General features: G+C 37.4%; 2 protein-coding genes across 2 annotated transcripts in view; one reads left to right on the top strand and one right to left on the bottom strand.

Annotated features, from left to right (window-relative positions):
* Positions 1–23,893, bottom strand: part of LOC105251277 — a 133,138-nt gene that overhangs the window by 106,018 nt on the left and 3,227 nt on the right. The gene's annotated exons all lie outside the window — the stretch shown is intronic.
* Positions 2,979–23,893, top strand: part of LOC105251270 — a 40,661-nt gene continuing 19,746 nt past the window's right edge. The window contains exon 1 of the mRNA XM_025406966.1: positions 2,979–5,651. Coding sequence (XP_025262751.1) covers positions 5,453–5,651 — 199 coding nt within the window. The 5' untranslated portion in view covers positions 2,979–5,452. The remainder of the gene's footprint in view (positions 5,652–23,893) is intronic.

Here is a 23,893-nt window from a genome sequence, read left to right as displayed (position 1 = left end):
GAAACAAACGTATACGGTCTGCATAACAATTTTTTTTTTGAAAAAAAGTCTGAGTTTGTATATATGTATATATGTGTGTATATATATATATATATATATATATATATATATATATATATATATAGCGTTTTTTAACAAGTATAAAAATTTTTAAGAGATGATTCTTTGTCAAAGGGGGTTTTTCATATAAATATATACTCCTACATTCCTCCCCCTGTAGAGTTATACTCCTTCAAAAATGGGGATAAAAATTAGGTTTTTAGGTTTTTATTATAATTTTGTTTTTGTTCCAATTTTCCCAACATTTACTCAAATTTTATTTTTATTTTAAAATTGAACTTCTCGTAATTCGAAACCTATGCTATTTAGCATTGTGTTGTGCATGATAACGTATTTTATTTTTTTCTTGAAAACTATTGATTTCATGAAAAAATAAAAGAAATAAAAAAGTTTGTAAATAAATCAAACTTTTTAATGCATATTTCTAGAGGATTATAATCCGGCCCATTAAAAAGTTTTAATAAAAAATTAAGTAGGAGTTGCGAGTAGCTTTTATCCCCCTATAACAATACAAGAGGCTGAAAAAATATTAATAACCTTTTTACTAGTAGAAAATACCTAATTTCATTTCTTTCACTTGTTCCAAATTTCAGAAAAAAATAAAAACCTAATTTTTACCTCCATTTTTAGAGGAGTATAACTCTACAGGAAAGGATGTAGGAGTATATGTTTATATGAAAAATCCCCCTTAATTTTCAACGAAGAAATATCTCCTAAAATTTTTCGCACTTATTAAAAAACACTCTGTATATTTAATATTTTTTAATTATATAAAATAATTCTTCGACAATTTAAAGAAATCTGATATTACATATCACATGCAGACATGTCGGTTCGATCGGGAGTATCTTGTATGAGGGAAACTTTTAAGAGTGCAATAAAAATAAAGATGAAATTTGAAAAATGCAGACATACCGGTTATCGAGCCGGTTCGCGACAAATTTTTTTTTACGCGACACTACATTTCCTCGACGCATTAAAGATTTCTCTATTTTCACCGATTCCATGGCCAGGAAGCTGTCAGTTTGAGCTTATTACATACCGTAAAGCATAATTGCTCACTTAACTCCATTTTAACGGCGCTCGCTTTCCGCAACGCGTCGACGAACAAAGACGCTCGCGTTTTAAGCTTAATTAAATAAAACGTTCGTGCAAAAATGCATAAACGTACCAACGGCTTAAACATTAATGCAATTGCACAAAACGCGACGAAATAATCTGCCGTGCCGTGCTCTAATAGTCGTACTCAAGAAATTGCTGCTGATGCCAGTTTCAAGTATTCCCGATCGAATCGTTTGGCTAAACGACATGATTTTTGTCGACGACGAATAAAAGCTAATCGAGATAATCCGCTTAATTTCGAATAATTGCTGAAATGGAGATGTAATTTCAAATAATTTAATTTACATATAAAACACAATCTTGTAGCTAAATTTATAAATATACATAATTGAAAAGAAATAAGTTACATGTATATTTTGATTATATAATATTATAACTTGATAAATAATATTTCAGAGGAAAGTGCATCGTGCAACAAAGAATCGGTATTGAATTGTATTTTAAGACTCACACATACCAGGATTTCCTTTTAACGTAACGTATAATTTTACCGCGTCATATAAACGGAAAGCTGATTGATTAATCTTCAATTTCATTATATAACTAACGGAGTACAATTTTATAAATAAATCACACGCAAACAGAATTTCGGATAAATACACATATAATATAATTTTAATTAAAAGATGAATATCTATATTTATATTTTGGAGTACAGTTATATTATTTAATATCAATTAAGGAGCGGATAGAAGAAGGAGAGAGATTTCAGAATTTATCGATATCACGTTAACGATAACGTATAAATCACCCGAGCGATATAAATACACGGATATTAAATTATTAAATTCAAAGAAACAAATGTAGAGGAAAAAGAAGTACATCGACGTAAACGCTGCGTAATAATTATCACTTTATTAACACAGAGAAAAATGTATACTGTATTCAAGTAAATATTATTTATTTTAAGTATATCATACGTTTGTATATTCGCAAATATATCATAAGTTCATCACAAGCATTAAATTTAATTAAATATATTCTGAATTTTAGTAACTGCAGTATTTTAGTCAAGAATATTAAATTAAAACAAAAATTTGGTTTGCTCACAATGTTTGATTTTTCTTTGATACAACTTTACAATATTCTTGAAGAGAAAATTGTAAAGTGGTATCAAAGAAAAATCAAACTTTGTGAGCAAACCAAATTTTTGTTTTAATTTAATATTCTTGACTAAAACATTGCAGTTTCTTCTTTTGAATACATGATACTGAGATTTTCTAAAACTTGTGATGAGTATATTTTCAGACTATTATCAAGAATATATTCCTCATTGAAGAAAACTATTACTCAAAAAAAGAAAAATAAACTGAGTAATCATTTTTCTTGGCAGTAGAATGATATTTTTCTCTGTGAACGTCAAAATCAGCTGATCAAAATAATCAGACTCCTAACTTTATCATTCGTCCTTTTCACGTTTTATCATTCACCCTTGCCAAAAATCCACCTTATACCCCGCCCAGTTACAAGTCCGCGAGATAAAGATGCGATTTGGCGCGGCGAGAGGACAAGGGAGCTCGAGCGAGCCGCGGAATCATGAGTGGAGAGTATAATGACAAGTGCGCTTGGGAACCGATGGGATGGGGGAACGAGAGGAGCGGGCGAGCAGAAGACGGTGCAACGAGTAGAGGAAGGAGACAGAAAGAGACAGAGAGAGACAGAGACAGACAGAGAGAGAGAGAGAGAGAGAGAGAGAGAGAGAGAGAGAGAATGACAGAGAGAGAGAAAGAGAGAGAGAGAGAGAGACGGAACACGCGCGCGATCCGGGCAGCTCGGCCGCGTCGCTCGGCATCGGGCCTCAGTATGCCGCGCAGCGCGCAGGCTCGCGCACACGTTCCTCGTCCCTCTCTCTCTGCCCTGTCGCCTTTCCGCCCGTGCGCGTCCTCTCTCTCTATTTTCCTCGCCGTCTCGCGCGCGCGCCGCCCGAGTATTTACACGCACGCTCCGTATTCCTCGCGTTATTACGTACGGACGTAACGTACGTGCGTCGAGCGCGTGTGCATCGGTCAGTTTGTACGCAGGTACAAACACATCCCGCGACTGGCTCCTCTCTTTTTTTTTTGTTACGCGCGCCTCTTCCTGCGCTCCCGGCTGAATAGCGAGTGTGCGTACGCGTGTGTGGATATACGCGGGTGAGTCCTTTTCTCTCTCTCTCTTTCTCTCTCTCTTTATGCACGACTACTACTCGCGGGCGAGCATCCAACGGCAGACAGGTACGCGGAGGACACGTCGCGTCACGCCGAGTCGATTAACGGAGTGTACTCGCTAGTAGTACGGCTAGTGGTGCGCGCCTTTCAACGAGGGACGCGTGCCCCGGAGTAATAAACCTCGTGGACGAGGATCGAGTCCCTTCTGGATCTTCGGGAAATCGACGAGCGCGATGTCGACTCGCGTCGCGCGACCCACATACACGGTGACACGGTGACACGCGGGGCGAAAGTGATCGGGAGAGTGCACGCGGGAAAACCGAGAGCCGTTGTTCGCCGAGAGTGTAACGGAGCAAGAGAGAAGCGAAAGGGCGCGAGTGCGTAGACAAGGGAACGAGAGGCAAATAGTGGAACGGTTGCGAAACCTCCTCGGGGCCGAGAGACGTGGCACGAAATGAAGCGAGCGTATCCGCGAGCGATCGATAACTATAGCGGCACTATAGTCGACTCGGTGAATAGCGAGCGGCTACCAGGCAATCCAACCTAACGGACGACGCGTGACCTCCAGGAGCGGCAAATAGGTAGACAGGTTCGCCGCCGGTCCCAATCCGGGGACGATGTAGAGAGAAAGTCGCGTCGCGTTTTTCTGCGGATCGGAGAAAAGACCGTCAAGGAGGAACGAGGAAGGAGAGAAAGGAAAGAGGGAAGAATGCGCGTCTCGAGGACGCGATGCTCGGGAGACTTTGCGACCGGTCGATGATTGTCGGGATCGACCAACGATCGATCTAACGCGCCGGAAGATTCCTCGGAACGACCGAGACGGAGCGTTCCAAGCGGAACGCGAACGGAGAGGATTAAAGAGCGAAGAGGAGGAGACAAACGGAAGAAGGGCGAGAGAAAGGACGAACGAGAGAGAGAGAGGGGGAAAGGAGCGGTGAAAGGAGGATAGAGAAGGAAGATATCTTATTTTTAGCAGCGCCGCAAAAACCGGTTCCACCGAGTCCGCTGCCAAGGGAACCGATAGCCCTCGCCAAGGGTTTTCGAGAGAGAAAGATATAACATATGCAGATGATAAAGCGCGCGCGCGCTCGTCCTGTCGAGATTAGAAATTGCGGGGGAGAGAGAGAGAGAAAGACGAGACGCTTACACTTAAGAAAAAGATACGACGCGGATCTAAGAACTAAATCAAATAGGATAAATCACACATTTTCGTAAAAAAAAAAAATTGCCGCAATTTTCCACACGTGGGAAAAATCGAGACAGGATCTCAGGAAGCAGGGACATTCGCGCGTACTCGAGGAACGTGGAATTTCGCTTAATCCGATACGCGCGATTGTCTTCCATCTCGCCGCACCTTGCTCACCCCCGCCGTCCCCTTCTCCCCCCCTCAACCGTGACCACCTCCGCCGCTCCTCGCTCTCTCACGGCATCGTCTATCGATTGCATGCGTGCGTACGCGACGAGGCGGCTAAGAGATTCGATTATCGACCGCGAGGACGACGACGCATCGCGTGACTTCGAGATTAAAAAACGCGACCCGACACCGGTTGGCACCGTACACGGAACCATCGGGGTTTCCGGCTGGAGTCAAGGACACGCTAGCGACGGACAGGATCAAATTCCTGCGTTTAAAGTAAACAAGAGATCGATCGTTAATCTAGCGAAATTTTTGTTTACCCAGGACACGAACAAATATAAGTTGGACTGGGAAAAATCGATAGAGTACTAGCGATCGATAAACATTTTTTCGTTCGTCAACTAGGAGCAATGACCGACGTTAATTGGGAAAATCGATCCCCGCCGGCGGTATCGAACTGGCTCGGGGCGCTTAATTTCCGGTCGCGTCACATGCACGTCCAGTACCGGCGAAATTAAATCCGCCTGTAATCAATTGATACCTCCGGGGCGAGAAACGATCGCCGAATCGCACGGTGCATACGTATCGTTGGTCGAGGCAAAGCCCGTCGAGGAGATCGATGTGACAGGTGATCGATCCGAGCCTCTCGCCGTCCGCCGAGCGGATCGTCGATCCGCGATCGTCCGCGACAGGAGTACCGTTCCCGTTCCGGGCGGGAGCCGAGGATCGCGGGATCGCAGAGGAAACGAAGATTACGGCATGAAGAATGGCAACCGATTCTTCGAGCACTCGTCAGGGCGGGGTGAGGGCGGTCGCCACGACGACTACCGATCCGCAGCGGAGCGAGAAGCGCGCCGTCGCGGCGCGGGGCGCCGCCGGCGCGCTGGCCCTCGGCGTCGTGGCTCTCGTCGTTCAATCGGCGGCCACCGGGACACCCACCTGGGGATACTTCTCCAATCCTGACGGTGAGTCACTGGTCGGCGCGCGTGATCGGTTTTATCAATTAAGACCGTGAGTCACTTTGTAAATAAGCAGAATTCCCTTCCTCGCGGAATCCCCGACTGCCGTCTTTGTCAAGGTTCTTCATTTCGCATGTGATAAGGAGGACGTTTTAAGAGTCCAGTCTCTTACTTTAGTATGAGAAATGATTTTTAGGGATTTTTTTAAAGATATTAAAAGCTCTTTTTGACGGTTCATATATGTTTTTGTTGACGTTTAAAATACATTAAGACTGCTCCTCGTTTAATTGTCTGAAATGAAGAAGCTCGGTCAGTTTTATTCCGTAGAATTTTTTTGAAATACTGAATCTTAATTATGTGTAAAGTTGAAAATTCATATATATTTAATATTTTTTTAATTTTCAAGAAAAAATATTTATGAGCAAATTTCAGCAAAATTAGAAATTAAATTTAAGGATGCTTTGTATGTACAATCCCAGCAAAAAGTAGCTGAAAATCAATATTGACGAATATATTCACTTTTGTAATATGAGAAATTGCGTGAATATTACAATTTGATCTCAGCTGCAGTGCAGAGATGTATTTTTTAATATTTATTGCGTTTTTACTGAAATATTCCGAATTTTGTTAATCGAAATGATTAACTTTTGGCAGAGAATTTCGCCTTGTGTCAGATACATGGCTAATTTCATTGAATTATATTTAATATCTTTTTAACCAGTTAGTACTTGTACAATATTATTTGACCAAATATTTCCTCTGTATCCTAAATTACACTTTTGCAAATTTTTAATCAAATTCTGAATATTATTTCCATGTGTTTTTGTCATTTGAATCGACGTAGTTATACGTTTCCCATAAGAACACATGTTAATTCGGTGCAAATTAAAATCTTTATAACCTGTGAACGCTTTAGTGAATCGATTAAAAAATTGTACTGAAGATTTTAAACATATGTAAGGACATTCTGTACAATTTTAATTAAATTCTCAATATTTTGAAAATAGGTACGAAACATCCTTAACTTTAAAATGATACTACTATATCATTTTTCAATTTTTTCTAATAAAATTAAATTCATTGTATTTTTTAACACATTACATGCAAAAGCTTGTAACGAATAAAAGAAAGCTAAATATCCCAGATTTAAAAATACTGTTTAAACATTGATAAAAACAACACATGTAAAACGTCAAAAAGATCGCTTCCTAATATTTCTTCAAGAAAAATTGTTTAAATCATCAATTTTTTATATTATTTTATAATAGACGATGAGAAATGAAATTGAGATATCATTGCATTAAATGTTTGAATAGAACACGATGGGTCGATCGTTAATTAAGGTCGCCTATTGTACACCGACTTGTCTCCCAGTTGTCTTATATGAATTACTCGCGATCGACACGCATTTTTGTCACAATTTGCTCCACGAAAGATTTCTAAGAAAAGGGGAATATCATTTAATTAAGTTTTAATTAAATAAGTGAACGAGATCTTGGGTTGAGTTGATACCAACATTTAAGAAAATCTGCTTAGAATCTGCCATGTCTTCTTACAGATTATGATCACGCTAGTATTATAAAGGGGAAAAGGGAAGAGGAAGGAAGAGAGTTGAATTAACTTTGATGTTCTATAATTAAGGCCAACTTTACTATTTCTTGATATTACGATATCCCGTGCAAGACATATGCGATACATTATTTCACATGACAGGTAATGGGAAATGTAAAGTTGCATATTTCGCCGCGTATACATTCGCGCATCTCGCAGGGTGATCGATAGTGGAGAGTCCTGTTTCGTCCGTGCACTGATTAGAGATGCAGGTCTTTAAGCACGTAACGGGAATATGTCAAAGGACGTTAGATTACGACGCTGGATTGGATTTATTTTCGTACGTGATAAATGAACAAACCGATATTGTATCCGGGATAACGATTTAGCTGGTTGGCACGAGATAATGCATATCTTTTCTTTCAAAATATATTAATAAATTGTATTATATAAAATGTTGTAAATAATATAATAATAATATTAATTAATTAATAATAATAATAACATTTATATAATATTAATTAATAATAATAATAATAATATTTATATAATATTTATATAATATTGTAATATTAAAATATTTATAAATTATATTATATAAAATGTTATATAAATGAAAAACTTAATAGCTCTGTTTTCTCAACATTATTTTGAAAATATTATTTGTTGATCGTTAAATATTAAATTTCTACAAAGAATTATTAAATGTTATTACATGTTATATTTATTTTATAATTCATATATATTTATGCGTTTCATAAAAAATGCGCATCTAAGGGCAATCCATAAACATTTTGCTCGTGCATCATCATGTATTAATTAATTAACCGTAGCAATACATGTGCACAAGTTTTCCGTGCGAGACAGATGCGATTGACACTTCTCGTTATGACACTTCTCGTATTGACACTTCTCACACGTGTCAAAGGTATTTATAATGGGAATATGACGACACACCACGATCGCGATATTATGCAAGTTACATTATGCAGTTAACAAGCTCAATCGAGCCTCTCTCGACTCCCAATTACAACTTATGCTTCTGCAACAAACGCGTTCCGCGGATCGGGAATGCACGATTATCGCGAGTTGCGTTATTCCTCGCGACCATCGAGAGCTTCGCGGCGCAAGTAGAGCGTGTTAAATGACGTTCGAGGAGCCAGAAACACATTTCCCCGCACTGTTCATTCATATATTCAGTCTAGCAGAATCGAAACGCGCCGCCGGCCGGCCGGTGATTTTCCCCTTCTCGGGGAGGGGCAGGGGGGGAGGCTGCGGTTTTACGGAGTGTAGTAAAGGTTTGACCCAATTCAGCGCACACACGGAGGCTTCCCGTCCCTATCTAGTCAATTAATTCCAGCGGCTCCTTTTTATTGCAACAGGCGCCGTCGCCTTTTCCACGTCCGCCTCTCCCGGACCCGTTTCTCTCTCGGCTAATTATTACGGCAGCGTTCCGGAGGTAGAGTCTCGGCCTTCGACTTTAAACGCGATGTTCTTGTTGACGCGCGCAGTTTCCATCGCGAGGTGCGCTCTCAAAGTCCATCCACTCTTTGCGTAATCGCGTTAATGATGTTTCCTCCGCCCTGGTTAACGAGAGCAATTTGTTGTCGTTCGTGCGTGTATCACTCGTTATTATTACACGTGACGTTCTCTCTCTTCCCCCCCCTCCCCCGCGCTTATTTGGAGAGCTGCCAATTATCCTTATTATTGTACATATTTAACATTTAAATGGAATAATTTTAATTAACATCCAAGATTTTCTCTCGTGTTATAATTCTTTTCAATTTACTTTGCATGTTATTGACATTTGCCTCGTTTTTTCGTTTATCTCGGTTGCATTTTTGACGAGAAAAAGTCGAGCAAAATTTCGAGAGAATTATTATTATTATAATTATATTATTATTATATATTATTATATATTATTATTATATATTATATATATTATTATTATATATTATATATATTATTGAATATATTATATATATTATTTTAATGAAACTAAAATATTCTCTTGGAAATCCTGATGCAATATTGCGCAAGTTTCATCGAGTTCATATTTTTAAGATACCTATCTGTGAATTCTTCCGCACGTACCACCTGCGTTACAAGAGTACCGTAAATCAACTCTCGCAAATCCTCGTCCTATAATGACGACGCAGACTTGTTCGAGGTGAGGAGCTCCGGCTTCAAGTGTACGATCGCAAGCACGCATACGTACGCGTCGTTTTCCCGTCTTCGGTGCATAATAAGCGCGTCGTCGCGACGCTCATTATCCATTATATCCCGCGATACAAAAGCACGCTCCGAGCAACGACGATGACGGGACGTTGCTCAATATACCGGTGGCTCTCTCGGAAACCAATAACGCGCGGTTTCCTCGCGCTAAATATACAACGGCACACGTAATCCCTCGTATTCCGCGTAAATTGATGCCGGAGTAATATCGCGCGTAATCAACCCATAATCATCTCCGACGCGACTCTTGGTTCGCGCGATTATCGCTCTAACAAGATAATAATCCTAAGAGCCCGTGCAACACGGAACATTGTTGTAACGTTGCGGTAATATTGCGGCAATATTACGATTCTCGCTGAAATTTTAACGGCCCGCGAAAGCGACGTAAGCGGGCCGTGCGTCGTAGACGTAAGAGCGTTTCCCATACGCGCGATTCCCATCGTTTCCCATCGTTACTATTGTCTGTCTCGCCGATCCTCGGCTCCTCTCGTTCCGTGCGTAGACCCGCGTATCGAGGAGCATCGCGGAAAGAGAAATAACGCGACCGCCGCCGCAGAGCCTCTTTTCTTTCTCCCGCTCTGGAGAGAAAAATCTGCGGAAATAAAAGCCTCGACGAGAGACGCGCTTCCCACACTCGTCGTCGTTCGATAAACTCGTGGTCGCCACCGACGCACGTACACGCATGCACGAGCACGCTTTGTGCGTTGGCAGGTGTCCGCTGCCATATGTTGCCACCGTTAAATATGTATTTATACGGGATGTTCCCGAAATAGACCGCCAACTTTGGTGGCATAGTTTCGACTCGAGAGAAGAATAAAGAGAGATTCGTAATTGATTTAAAAAAATATATCAACGTTGAAGCACAGAAAATTTTTGGCAATTTGTCTCGAAAAGATCCTTGGAAATTGTACGAGTGCCCCAAGCATTCTTATCGCGGCAGGTATTTATCGTTCGAAAAGCGACGAATTTTCCGTTAAATATGTATTTATACGAGATGTTCCTGAAATAGATCGCCAATTTTGGTGGCGTATTTTCGACTCGAGAGAAGAATAAAGAGAGAGAGAGAAAGAAAGAGAGATTCGTAATTGATTTAAAAAAAATATATCAATGTTGATGCACAGAAAATGTTTGACAATTTATCTCGGAAAGATCCTTGGAAATTGTACGAGTGCCCCAAGCATTCTTATCGCGGCAGGTATTTACCGTTCGAAAAGCGACGAATTTTCCGTTAAATATGTATTTATACGGGATGTTTCTGAAATAAACCGCCAAGTTTGGTAGCATAATTTCGAGACGAAGATAAAGAGAGAGAAAGACAGATCCGTAATTGATTAAAAAATATATTAATGTTGATGCTCGAAAATTTTTGACAATTTGTTTCAAAAAGATCCTTGGAATTTGTACGAGTCCTAAGAATCTTATCGCGGCGGATATTTATCGTTCGAAGATCCTTGGAATTTGTACGAGTCCTAAGAATCTTATCGCAGATATTTATCGTTCGAAAAGTGACAAATTTTCCGTTAAATATGTATTTATACGGGATGTTCCGAAAAATAAACCGCCAATTTTGGTAGCATAGTTTCGACTCGAGAGAAGAATAAAAAGAGAGAGAGAGAGAAAGAGAGATTCGTAATTGATTTAAAAAAATACCAAATAATATCAACGTAGATGCACAGAAAATTTTTGATAATTTGCCTCGAAAAGATCCTTGGAATTTGTACGAGTGTCCCAAAAATTCTTATCGCGGCAGGTATTTTTCGCTCGAAAAGCGACGAGTTTTCCGACCTATGACCTCAAGCGGAGTAAAAATATACCGTCAGAGTTTAGCGACCTATTTCAGGGACACCCTCTACACGTATAGGCACGGTCGCGTTCGCGCACAGGTACGCCAGGTATGTAGCTACCTGTGGCAGGAGCCCTCACAGGTGGCAGGGAGTACTGTTACGCACGCGCACTCTCGTTGTGCGTAACGCGAGAGCGACGATGCGCGCAGGGAAGTTGTTAATTACGAACGGGGAGACGGGTCTGACGGAAAGGTTCCACGATGAGAGTCGATAAGCCCGCCAACAACGCGACACGCACTTCTCTCCGTTTCTTCTCATCGCGGAATTGTTGCTCGCTAAATCGGGTGCTCGCGTAATATTCCCATCTCTTTATGCGTTTCGTTTCAAAATATTGTTATGATTTGTAACCGTATTAAATGTATTGCGAATAAATATTTTCGGTAATTTTACATTCAATAATATAGGCTTCCGAAATATCGAATCAATCTTTTTCACACAAAACAGAAATTTAATAGAAACTTTTGTCAATTTGCTGTAACTTGTTGGTTTTTAATTCTACCGATTACTTTAATGAAATTGCTAAATGCGAAGCACTCTATTTCATTACTTGAGTAGAGATTAAATTTATATTAAAGTTTTCCTTGTTGTTTGAGAGGTTTCTATTTCGAGTTTAAAAATTGGAAAATTAATTGCACTATTACGGGCATCTAACGACACTTTTACGATATCATCAATCCGAGCACTCAGTTGCAATCGATTGTAATAAAATTGTATTGTTCACGAGATGTTAAATCCGACTCGTCAAAAGCAGAACTTTTTTCATCTAGATTATATACATGTGACACGTGCGTATATGTATACATGCAAGGATATGTAATCTAAGCTGCAATCGTGCACATGGTTGTACCGGATACACGGATTTTTCTAATGCATATATATTCACAATTAATAAAAAATTTTTAATTAAAAAGATAAAAATTTAATTAAAAGATTAAATTTGTTATGTCTTCAAAGTCCACGACCGCAATTTTGTACACGTACGCGAATTAAATTGGGGGAATTTCTTCAATATTTAAATTCTGTTCACCAGCGATATTTTATATTTTTTATTGTTTACGAATTGGAATCATTGATTTTTTTTTTTTTTTAATAACTCGCGGTTTATCGAAACTTGCAGAAACTGACTATTCAAGGTAATACGAGGCAGATCGATGCTTTTCGCGGTTTTCCTGTTTATTCGTCACATTCGGGAATGTCACATTCGAATCGTTGATCGATGAAATCCGTCGCTCTCATGTCGGATCCGATTGATGACGCGTCATGGCCGACTCGTGAAACGATAGAACGAGAGCGTACCGTGCGTATGTGTGCGTGCGTGGTTGCGTACATGCGTGTGTGGTTCATGTGTAGAAAGAGAGAGGCATAAGGTACCGCTAGATGCCGGGGCCCGGGAGTCTTCGAGCCGGGAGTGCAACGGCCTTTACCTGACTCTCGCTCACCCTGTTCCCTTCCTCTCTCCCCCCCGTGGCTCCCCCGCTCTCTGTGCGATCTTTCTCTAAAAATTACAGTCGGTGCGCGCGCGGGAGTTTCGTTCACCGGCACAAAGAGTCTCGTACGTAACGGAACACGGTGCATTATTAGAAGAAATCCCCGTTTAAGTGCTTCATCGAGTTACGAAACGCCTTTCCAAGTTCGATCCCAAAACTTTTTTGTTTCGCAAGATTCTCGAATAGCTATGATCCTTGAAAAATACCTTGCGACCGATAGATTGCGGAATGCGTCAATAAATTGTAACGTTGCGATATATTTTTTCAACGAATCTAATGTGACGATTAATGTGTTTTTTATAATAAACATATTTTTGATAATAAATCTTGTCATCTTGCTACAAAGTAATTTAATTTTTAAGTAATTTAAAATTAATTTGATATTTACATGAACGTAAACAATCATTTCAAACTAATTTATTAGATATTGGGAAATTCCAGTCAAATGATTTAAATATAAAAAACACATTAAGATAATTTTTTATCCTAATTCCCTTATCAGCAATTATTTCTAAAATATATTTTGGTTATGATATCTTTTTCCATGATATGTGGAAAATATTATAATTAAACGCATTTATTTTACAATTAGTCACATTAAAATTTTAACATAAATATGAAAGATATAATTTTGATTATTTTAACGTAATGAACGCAACGAGAATCATAATCCACAGATGTCACCGTAGATGTTAACGTAAAAGAAAATGTTTACGGTGCTTCTATAGAAACGGTTACTGTTCTTTCTATACGAAAATACCCATCAAAGGCGCTCGATAATGTAATTCAAGGAGGGGGAGGGAGGGATATGGGCGACGTCAATCGTATCGTTTGCGCTCAAATGTACAGCAGTCACAATCGCAACTCAATCCGTTTTATCGCCTACAAAGCAAATCGTTGCATCCGTCGTAATTGTCGTGGGCTTGGGAATTGTGCCATACCGAAATTCACTGACGTAAGTTACGATATGTTTATGACGTGTCTTTAGTAGACTGTCGCACATTTCAAGTCTACGAATTGATTAATTTGATATTTGCGATGCTAAAGGAGCACATATGAAAGGAGCACATATGAAGTAATAATAAAAAGAGAAAGAGAGAGAGAGAGAGAGAGAGAGAGAATTTTACTATTTATAAATAAAGGAATGAAAACGATATTCGACTTTTATTAATAATCATTGACGATTAATATCCAATCCTAATAATTATTAATTGCGTAAGAGAATTGGAAGAGGGCGAATGTTTATTAATAGGCACAAATATGTACATATAACTGCATTTTCGATAAAGATGCATTCACGTCAGCGCCGACATGCTTTACTTATTCGAATATCCATGTCTTGAAATTCATGGAATGCTAAGAATTTATCCTACGGCAAATTTCTATCCGTTTGGTGGGCGTTTACTGTTATATTACACAATTATGGATTTATGAAACAGGTCTCAATTTCGGAGAGAGTATATTTGAAGTTTCGACAATATATATATAATTATTGTGTGGGCGATATGATTACAGGTAGAGTAGGCGTATTTTACCGCAGCATATTATTTAATAATAATAATCACATAATTATAATACGCGATTTCCAGCGGTTTTCGTCAGTATTCAATTGTATAATAAAAACTGTAAAAAATGTTTCTTCTTAGATTTCATTTGCGTAATACAAATTCGTAGATATTTAATTTATATATATTTGCTTATCAAATTATATATAAATATGTATAAATAATTCATAAACTTTTAAGATACATAAGAAAAATAGACTACTATAAAAGCAATTTTACATTTATTTCTTGAAGTCTTTGAAAAATATGAATACTATGCTATGATCGAAATTTTAGATATAAAAAAATCTTAAAATTCACTGAATCCACTTAAATTCACAAAAATGTTTGATGACATCGAGATAAAGTTGAATTCTCGAAACTTGCAAGAAATAAAAAATTTTTATTAAATATCAACTGAGAGAAATTGTTCAAACGTAAAAAGAAATAATAAAAACTACTATTATATCTATTCCTTTTTCCGTTGTAGTTTCTAGATTTTTATCTTTATACCTCTTTAAAGCAGCTATAATTAAAGACAAGCACATTTTTCCATTATTTTCTTACTGCGTTTAATTACAACGAGTATTTGAAGAATATAAATATCCCTTTAAATCTCTGCAAAAATGAAACGGCTCGCACAAAGAAATAATTTAAAAAAATATTATTAATACAATATGTTAGCGAGGTGCTTTAAACTGCAATTTACAAGGGCAAAGAAAAAAGAAGGAAACATTATCAACTATTTTCTTGCGCGATATTGCTCGTAAATTCTCGACGTTCTACAATGGCCGTCATCGAAGAATTATATTTTGCACTTTTATATTTCATGCAACGTCAAAAGAAGATGTATCAACGTGAAGGCGCAAAGTTAAACGATGTTAGTGTAGCAACAAAGTATACGTAAAAGTTTCTTGAAGCGACACAGGTCGCATTTTCCGACACAAATTTGCGCCGCGAATGTGGCAATAATGTTACACGTCGCATTTGCAGACGATATATTGCGTTTATCTGACTCGCAGAGAGAAGCTCTCCAAAAGTTCAGCATCCGGCTCGCCCGACCGGAAGTGCAAAACTACGGACTGCATAGCGAATGCATGTGTGCGCACGATCGCCGTGTGTAACCCGCGGTTCGCGCTCGATGCACTTTCATAGTTGCAGCAACATTCGCGTTTGCACGCTCACCTTTCTCGTGTATGGATAATTGCCTCTCGTTGTCCGTAATAATCTTGGAGATTTAATGGCGGAGTCAAAGGAGCTACGGCGAAAATGCCGCAGTTGCGGATATATTCGCGATAGAGAGACGATCGATCGTGCGCAAAGGTTTTTCGATAAAACTTGTCTTAAGACAACGGTTTCTCTAAAATGAAAATATATCTACATGTATGGAAGTAATCCCCCCTTATGGAGCTATTATACGAATAGAGAGAGATATTTCTATTTTTACGAGAAACTTGCGTAAAAATATGAAACGTAAAAGTGAGAATGCATTTAATGCAAAGATTAAGACAGTAATATTTGTGATATTTTTATAGTAACAAAATTGTGAAAATTAATTAATTAATATAATTTAATATTAATATAATTTTCTCGCAGAATGTCTTATTTTCTTTTTTATGTCTTGTATTTTCTCGTCTTATATTTTTCTTTTTTTTTTATATTTTTCAATAATTTAAAAACATTTTAAAATTGTTTATCAATTACATTAATACCCTCGATTGGAACACATAAAAAGATCAAAATATGATTTGCAGTTTCGCCGAGCATTTCTCATCTTGAATTCGATTTCACATCTGTCAAGACTAGAATCGTGAAATTATGAGAAAGGAATTCAGCAGCATGATAGACGGAAGCACGAAGGTAAATACGGACGATTAAAATTATGGGTTTGCGCTTCGGAAGCTCTATCGAGGTAGGTTGTTATTGCCGTAATCCCACGGGATAATTGAAAAATGACAGCAATAAAAAGCTGTTCTCACGAGCCGCGAATTCTTTCTCCGATCCTAGAATCTTTCGCACCTCATATTTAACGCTGTTAGTACGGCTCTTTGATCTTCACGTCCGTGAGACGAATAATATTGTACACGATTTTCGCGTACGCGAGAGAAATTAAACTCGTAGAAGCTGATAAAAAATGACATAGATAAGAAATGACATGAATAAGAAACTTGACCGCCATGACGTCATGCTTTACGATATTGTCGACCTTCATTGCGTGATGAATCAAAGATTTCACGTAAGTCGCAAGTGAATCATGTATATATTTCTCAATGAACATCGGGTTTATTAGTAGTCACAAACCGCAATCGAATCATTCCTGCAACTAAAATGCTACGAAATCTGACTTGTAAATGTTTTACCTAATACTTGTCATTCTTCCGAGAGAAATGTGCAAATTTCAAAATTGTCGTGGAAAAAATCAAGGTAAAATTATATTAAGTTTCGTAAATGATCAGTCTTGTTATTTTGAACAAGCAATTAATGTGCGTAGATATTAAATCGCGTCGAGAAATTTTTTTATTAAAAAAAAAATTTAATAAATTAGCATTTTCCCGGAAATGAAGGAAATTTCTACGAATTGTTACACGCTCTTAAATCCAAATACAATTTTGCGTCATTCATTACGAGCAGATTTTTTTGAGATAACCGACGGATGTGGCATATTTCGTAACGATTGCAAACGGGCAGGCTACACCCAGGTCATGGTTCGCGTGTTCGTGCCGATCGTGACGCTGAGATCTGCAGGATGTCATGTCGATAATAGTCCGTATTTAGCATAGATCGGTGCCATTACAATGGTTAATCGTTAGAACGGCAAGACAACGTCTTCCAACGTGGGCTCTTGGCTTCTTTCCTACTCTTCCTAGATCGTTAGAGGCTAAGATGCAACGTCCGAGCCGAGACGAATGAGAACGAAACGAATGTGCGTGTTTTACATGATATCTTAATAACAATTTAATTTATATTAATTTATATTAATTTATATTAATAACAATTTAATTTATATTAATTTCTATTAATAACAATTTTTTTCTTATTGTAAATGGAAATAATTATTTCACGCGTTCTCAAAAATTCGTATTATATTATTTCGACTTGTACAGATATAACAAAAATGCTAGATACATGGCACTTTGGTTGCGAAATATTAAGTGTCTCGTGACACATGTTAAATCGTGTCACTCGATTTTATCAAATATCTCGACGATGGAATTTGCTGGATAGGCTGAATATCGGATACAAGTATATATACACACATACACACGCACCGATGTGTTGTCACATGCCTGTTATTCTATATAAAATTTCGAACGCATTTTGTTTTGCAATTTATGATACACGCGACAACATTCAACGAGATTGAAGGCTGTGAATGCAAGCTCACCTCATGTTATAGCGATATTGTTACCGTATCACCAAACGGATATGTCGTGCATTCTCGGAAACGAACGAGCATTGTGCAATAACTATGGATGCGCATTTCAATTGTCAGAGACAAGCCCGTGGCAAGGGAGGGGAAATTATAAATGATGAATATTGCAATCAAACTTAACCATTGTTATAAATTTCGTAATCGTTACAAAGTTCCAATTATCTTCATCGACAAGTGAATACGCATCGATCGTTTTTATTCGAAGTTTTTTAAATCATCATCTTTTTATTTTATATTTTTTATTCGTATCTTCAGTTATTATTTATTATTACAACTCATTTTTTTAATCTAATTTTGCAAATTTAATTAAATTAAGATTCACAATTAAATTAAAAATTATGGAACATTTTTTAAAGTTTATTTTTAAAATGGCATAGATAAGAAATGGCATGAATAAGAAACTTGACCGCCATGACGTCATGCTTTACGATATTGTTTACGATATTGATTTGATCGCCGAGATTATGTAAGATTATTCAATTTTTTAATATATACGACATGATAAGAGATCGGCTCCATCACAAAATTGCAATTGTCTTAACATCAACGAGTGAATTTAAACGCATCCATTGTTTTTATTCAAAGTTTTTTTAATCATCATCTTATTCTCTATTTTTTATTCGTATCTTTAGTTATTATTTACGATTCATATTCGATCTAATTTTACAAATTTAATTAAATTAAATTTTACAATTTTAATTAAATTGATTCGCAATTAAATTAAAAATTATGGAACGTTTTTTAAGGTTTATCATTTGATCGCCGAGATTACGCAAGATTATCCAAGCAATTTTTTAATATACACGGTTGAACATGATAAGATGAGAATGGCTCGGTAGCAAAGATAAGACCGTAAGACCGAATTTGAACGACTGAAAATGATCCGAAAAGCCGGATCCTTTCATGGAATAACGTAAGCTACTTAAAGCCTCCGGCGGAACAAAAGCACGGGGATAGAGTAGAAAAGCGAACTGTAAAGCCGGTCGGGATCGGACGTTGGTGGCGATATTTTTTTTCGACGGGCATCTCGGCACATGTAAGCCGAGATCCCTCGTAAGTTATGAAACAGGAAGAACGCAACATGACTTGCCACTTCGCGCCCGAGAATGTTCATTTATATCGAAAACGGATAGCCACTTATCGTCGCGCGAGATTAAAGACACGACACCGTAATAGATCCCGTCCATGATGCGCGTGTCAAGCGACAAAAAGGACACATCGCAAAGATTATGCGACACGCGACGATGAAAAGAAGTACAAACTTATCCCACCGATCGCGACATCCCTTACTTTTTCGGCGAATGCCTTAGTTAAACGCTTCAATTTCAATCTTATCTGCTCTATTCAATTTTATTTCTAAAATACCGAATATCATCTACGATCAATCATCCCGTACCAATCATCAATCATCAATCATAAAACAATCGCCAAACGTTTCTTTCGCGATTCCACAATTTTTATCATTTATCTTCGCCCACGCTAAAATTTACGAGATGTAATTTGGCCGATACGTCGAACATGATACATATATACGTCTATTAAACGGACATCGTGCTGACGTAAGGACGAGTTCGACGAGCGCTGGAAGGCGAATGGGAAAGGGCCCTTTTTTTTCGCGATGTTTCACATCATCGCGGCTTTATGAATAACTTGCAAAAATGGCGGGTGGTATAAATGGCAGGCGTTTCCACGACTGCGAGAGCGACCGCCGTGTGCTCCTTTCACCGTGCGCGGAAAATAGCGTGTTGCAGGCTATATTTACACGCGCGTCCGCGGTCTTTTCATTCAAGCATCACGTAACGTTTCCCCATTCACGGCGCGATATTTATAAAGCGTTATCGCGCGGCAATCGATCGATATCGCGCGGCGATCCTATCGACTCGGGACCGAAAAAACAATGCGATGCTCCAGTCTATCCGAAATCGCCAATTTATTAATAGCGCGTCCGACAAGATCCCGACTAAATGATCTGATATTAACACTACTCTCGATGTTCTCGTTACGATTGTGCTGCTTCTTTTTATCGCGATCCGGTATAAAAACTGGAACTTTTCCAGATAACGCCTTCGTACGCACACCCACACGATATTAAATGCGTAAGCTTGTAATGACGCGACATAACGGGGAGACATAAATATAAAAATGACGGTGGAAAAATAACTTCGGCGTGTGTTATTATCATATAATGACCTCTAGTCGCACAATACGACTTCGTTTGAAGAACAATATAATTATAAAATCCGTCCCTTTCTAAAAAAAAATGCACTTATTTCTAGCCCGAGTGGCTGAGAAACGTTTATAGGTTGATATTTAAAAATTTCCTAAAAATACGATTTGCGCGAAACCATGATTTATGTGTCATGCTCGGCAATAGATTATCCTTGTATTTCGAGAGGAGAGAAAATGGAATTTCTTCTCGGTTTGGCGGTTTAACGGTTGTGGTCGCGAAACGATGCGATGTTACGCCGTCATTGAAATGCGAGACTAGTTTTCTTTGGATCTCAGGCGAGGAATATTAATCTTTCCGCGCGTCTATTGCAATGCACTTGTAAAAAGCATTCCTCTCTCGCAAGACTCTGCGATGACGCCCACTTCATTCCCACCTTTTGTTTGTGAAACGTTAAAATCGTAAGCGCCCTTTCTGCAGCGCTTGCGTTGCTAGTTAAATTTATTCTTCGCATAGTTTCTACAAATGTCAAATGATAACACCGCTACTTGCTCTGGTAAAATTTTATTTACTATTAAAATTAACAATTTCAAATTTAATTTGAGAAGAACGTTTTTTTTTTCATAAACGAAATTTTATATCGATTATATGTGAAGATAATTTAATATCAAAATAAAGCGTCACAGTGTAATATTTCCGAGAGTTGAAACAATTTCACGATGAAATATTAAATTTTATTATTAATAATTTAACTTTAATATAATTAAATTATAATAATAATAAATTAAATTATAATTAAATTATATTTTAAATTATATTTTTTATACGTAAATTGATAATTTTTCTCAATCAAATTTCATAATTATTATTACTGTATATAAATACTTATTTCAAGCGAGCTGTAATAATAATATCTATGACAGTGCTTGAAAAATATTTCTCTATCTCACAATTATAATAACTGGTTATCATAACAGATTGAGATAAAGTTTCAATAGAAAAGAATAATATACTATATTTTATAATATTTTTAATTTTATAAATTCATCTTCAAATATAAAGATTTCTTTCCTTTTTATCGACAGAAAGAAAATGAAAATTAAATGCAAAATAATAATTATTATAATTTAGTACAATTTTTTTTCTCATTTAAATATAAAACATTCGATGCACTGATAAGCGATTCCCGTTGCACTTTTAGAATATGCATATCTTGAATCTCGCGTGGCTTTGACAAACTTACATTCAACTATAACGGCACAATCGAAACAAATGGTGCGTTTCGAGGATGTCACCCGGTAAATTCTCGGGTACCGTTCACATACGCTACCCACGGATTTATACGCGCGAGAACAAAACGATGCGATGTTCACGAATGTCATGGATGCCGTTTATTTATGCACGCATTACATAGGTATTGCGTATGTCGGTTGCACACTCGGCAACAAGTATACATCATATCTCCGGGTCACGCAATTATTGCGTAATCGTAACTGCATATGTTCGCACGGATACTCATCTGGTAATGTACGCCGAATGCGCGACTGTGTTAATTTCAGACCGGAATTCTTGCATTAATATTCTCGGAAATATAAACGCATTTGGGAAAAATTATCATTGTTGCAATCGTTTAATTAAAATTACAGCCGCTCTCAACATTCTCCGTCGTATCTTGCATCCGACAAATTGCAGCGAAAAATCTCAATACTTTTTTAATCGCGAAATTTTGTACGTGATTTTATCAATATTATTCGAGAATCATTTTCAAAATTAAATTTATTATCCGAAACAATAAAATATTATTTTGAAATGTAATTTTTCGTTATTCAAAACATACTTTTAATTAATTCCTGTTTTATAAATCAGCATCGAAAGATCGAAAATCATTGAAAAATGTGTTATTTTCTCAATGGGGTTTCGATATAATTTTGAAATGTAATTAATCATTTTGCGAGAAATCATAGTAATTTAAATTCTGTTTATGGCTTTCAATAGTTTTCCAATAGTTATATCATCAAGTCAGGTTTAAGTTACAATTAATTATAACTTTGTGGACAACATACAAGTCGATACAAATCATCTTGTCGTCTGAATGCGCGAAACCCCATTGAGCGAATTCGCGGAACGTTCGTTACGATGTGTCGTGAACGCATAATCGACGCGAAGGATTGCATAACGCATCGCGAGAAGGCTCAACTCGTGGCAGTTTGAATTATAATATCGCGTACACCAACCAGATTGTTGTTTACCGAGACGAGGCGGCAACTATATGATAAATGGCGTCGTGCATCATTACGAGAAGATATTTCAATACACGCATGTGTTGCACAATAGAACGATATTGCAATTAAGTAATTCATGTGTGGACAAGAATTGAAATATCAAACGACTTGAAATTGAATAATTTTTTAACGCATTAAGGCCCGGTTGCACCAACGTTATTTTAGCTTCAAGCGAGACTTAAATATATGTCTATCTTTATCTTTCTTTCTAAATAAATAAAGACAGACATATATTTAAGTTTCGCTTAAAACTAAAATAATGTTGGTGCAACTGGAACGTTGTATATTTAATTCTTATCCTCGAGATGTTTTCTTTCAATTATTAAACCGAATATTCAATAAAGCGTGCAGAGATATATCGGCGTACGTCCAAGTTATTACGCACGTGCAAATTACGTGGAATGTGTTTACAGTTGGCGTGACCAACGTCAGCCGCCCTATTAGCGAATCCAACGTGGAAGAACAAACGTGCTTGACCTTTCAATGTACGAACGAGGCCGTGTAGGTGTATGTAACGCCGTGTGTCACCTATTCTCCATCTCATTTACGATAAGAGCATCGGCTTGCCTTATCCCTCCCGTGCACGGGACAACGGGTTAATGGAAAAAAGAAATTCAATTAACGTCGCGCGACGCGATAGTGTCATTTCCAAGCCATTTCACTATAGAAATGTGTCGTACGTTTTGCCGGGAAAAAATATCTTCGATAATTAGTTCGCGTGCTTTAACTAGAAATATTACGCACACCACAAGCATTAAATTATTATTACATTATGTAGAACGCAGAGGTCAAATTGCAGGAATTTATTTATCGCGGAGTTAATAATGCTCGTAATGTCAATGGAAGTTATCAAATAAACGGGGTGAACGTGCCACTTAACGTGCAAACGTTACGAGTAATTATTAGGTTTTTCGAGATTTCGCAACAATCGTTAATGCTTGATATAATTATTGCATAATCGATTAATAAAATTGTGATTAATGAAAAGATTCGGCCAACATATTATTCGTCAAAGTTTATTGACGACTAATAGAGACATTGCATTTTTATTTTGTTAACCGAATTATAAAATGTGATCCAGTCTATAATAAAATATTTTGAGAATCATGTCGCACGTTAAAATTACCCAAGCTTTGATGAGTGATAAATTTAATCATTAATAGTAGAATGTATGCTAATTTAATCATGCCTCGTCAGCAATAAGTCTGTGATTACGATACATGGATTGCAAATATTATACATCGGAAAGTAGGACGGGAATTGAATTGAATTTGTTATCGTGAAATTTTCTGGATTTAAATTGGAAATTCTTTATTCATTAATTATCGCTCGAAATGTCGAGAGATAATATAGATTGCTTTATGTACAAATGTATCTTATCTCGATTTTGTACCAAAATTTATCGCTGACGAAACGATTTATAGTCGTTTCAATAATTTATATTAACATGAATTTATGGATATTTATCAATCGAAACAATTCCGAAATGATTCCATCAGGGATATAAGCAATATTGCAACTACTATTTCACGCGATACACTCTCTTGCTTCGATATTAAATTTAATATCAGATCGATAGTTTGCAACTGGAATGAATGGGCAAAAGAAAAAGCAATTTCGTATTTACGTTTCTAATCACGCGCCTCATTTGTTATTTGAATCATCGTCAACAGCGTAATATAATGAAACGAACGACGCCAATTTA

Source organism: Camponotus floridanus, unplaced genomic scaffold, assembly GCF_003227725.1.
Source record: "Camponotus floridanus strain SB8 unplaced genomic scaffold, Cflo_v7.5 scaffold16, whole genome shotgun sequence".
Lineage (NCBI taxonomy): Eukaryota > Metazoa > Arthropoda > Insecta > Hymenoptera > Formicidae > Camponotus > Camponotus floridanus.
The sequence above is the reverse complement of the archived record's forward strand: the minus strand, read 5'-3'. Positions and strand labels throughout refer to the sequence as shown.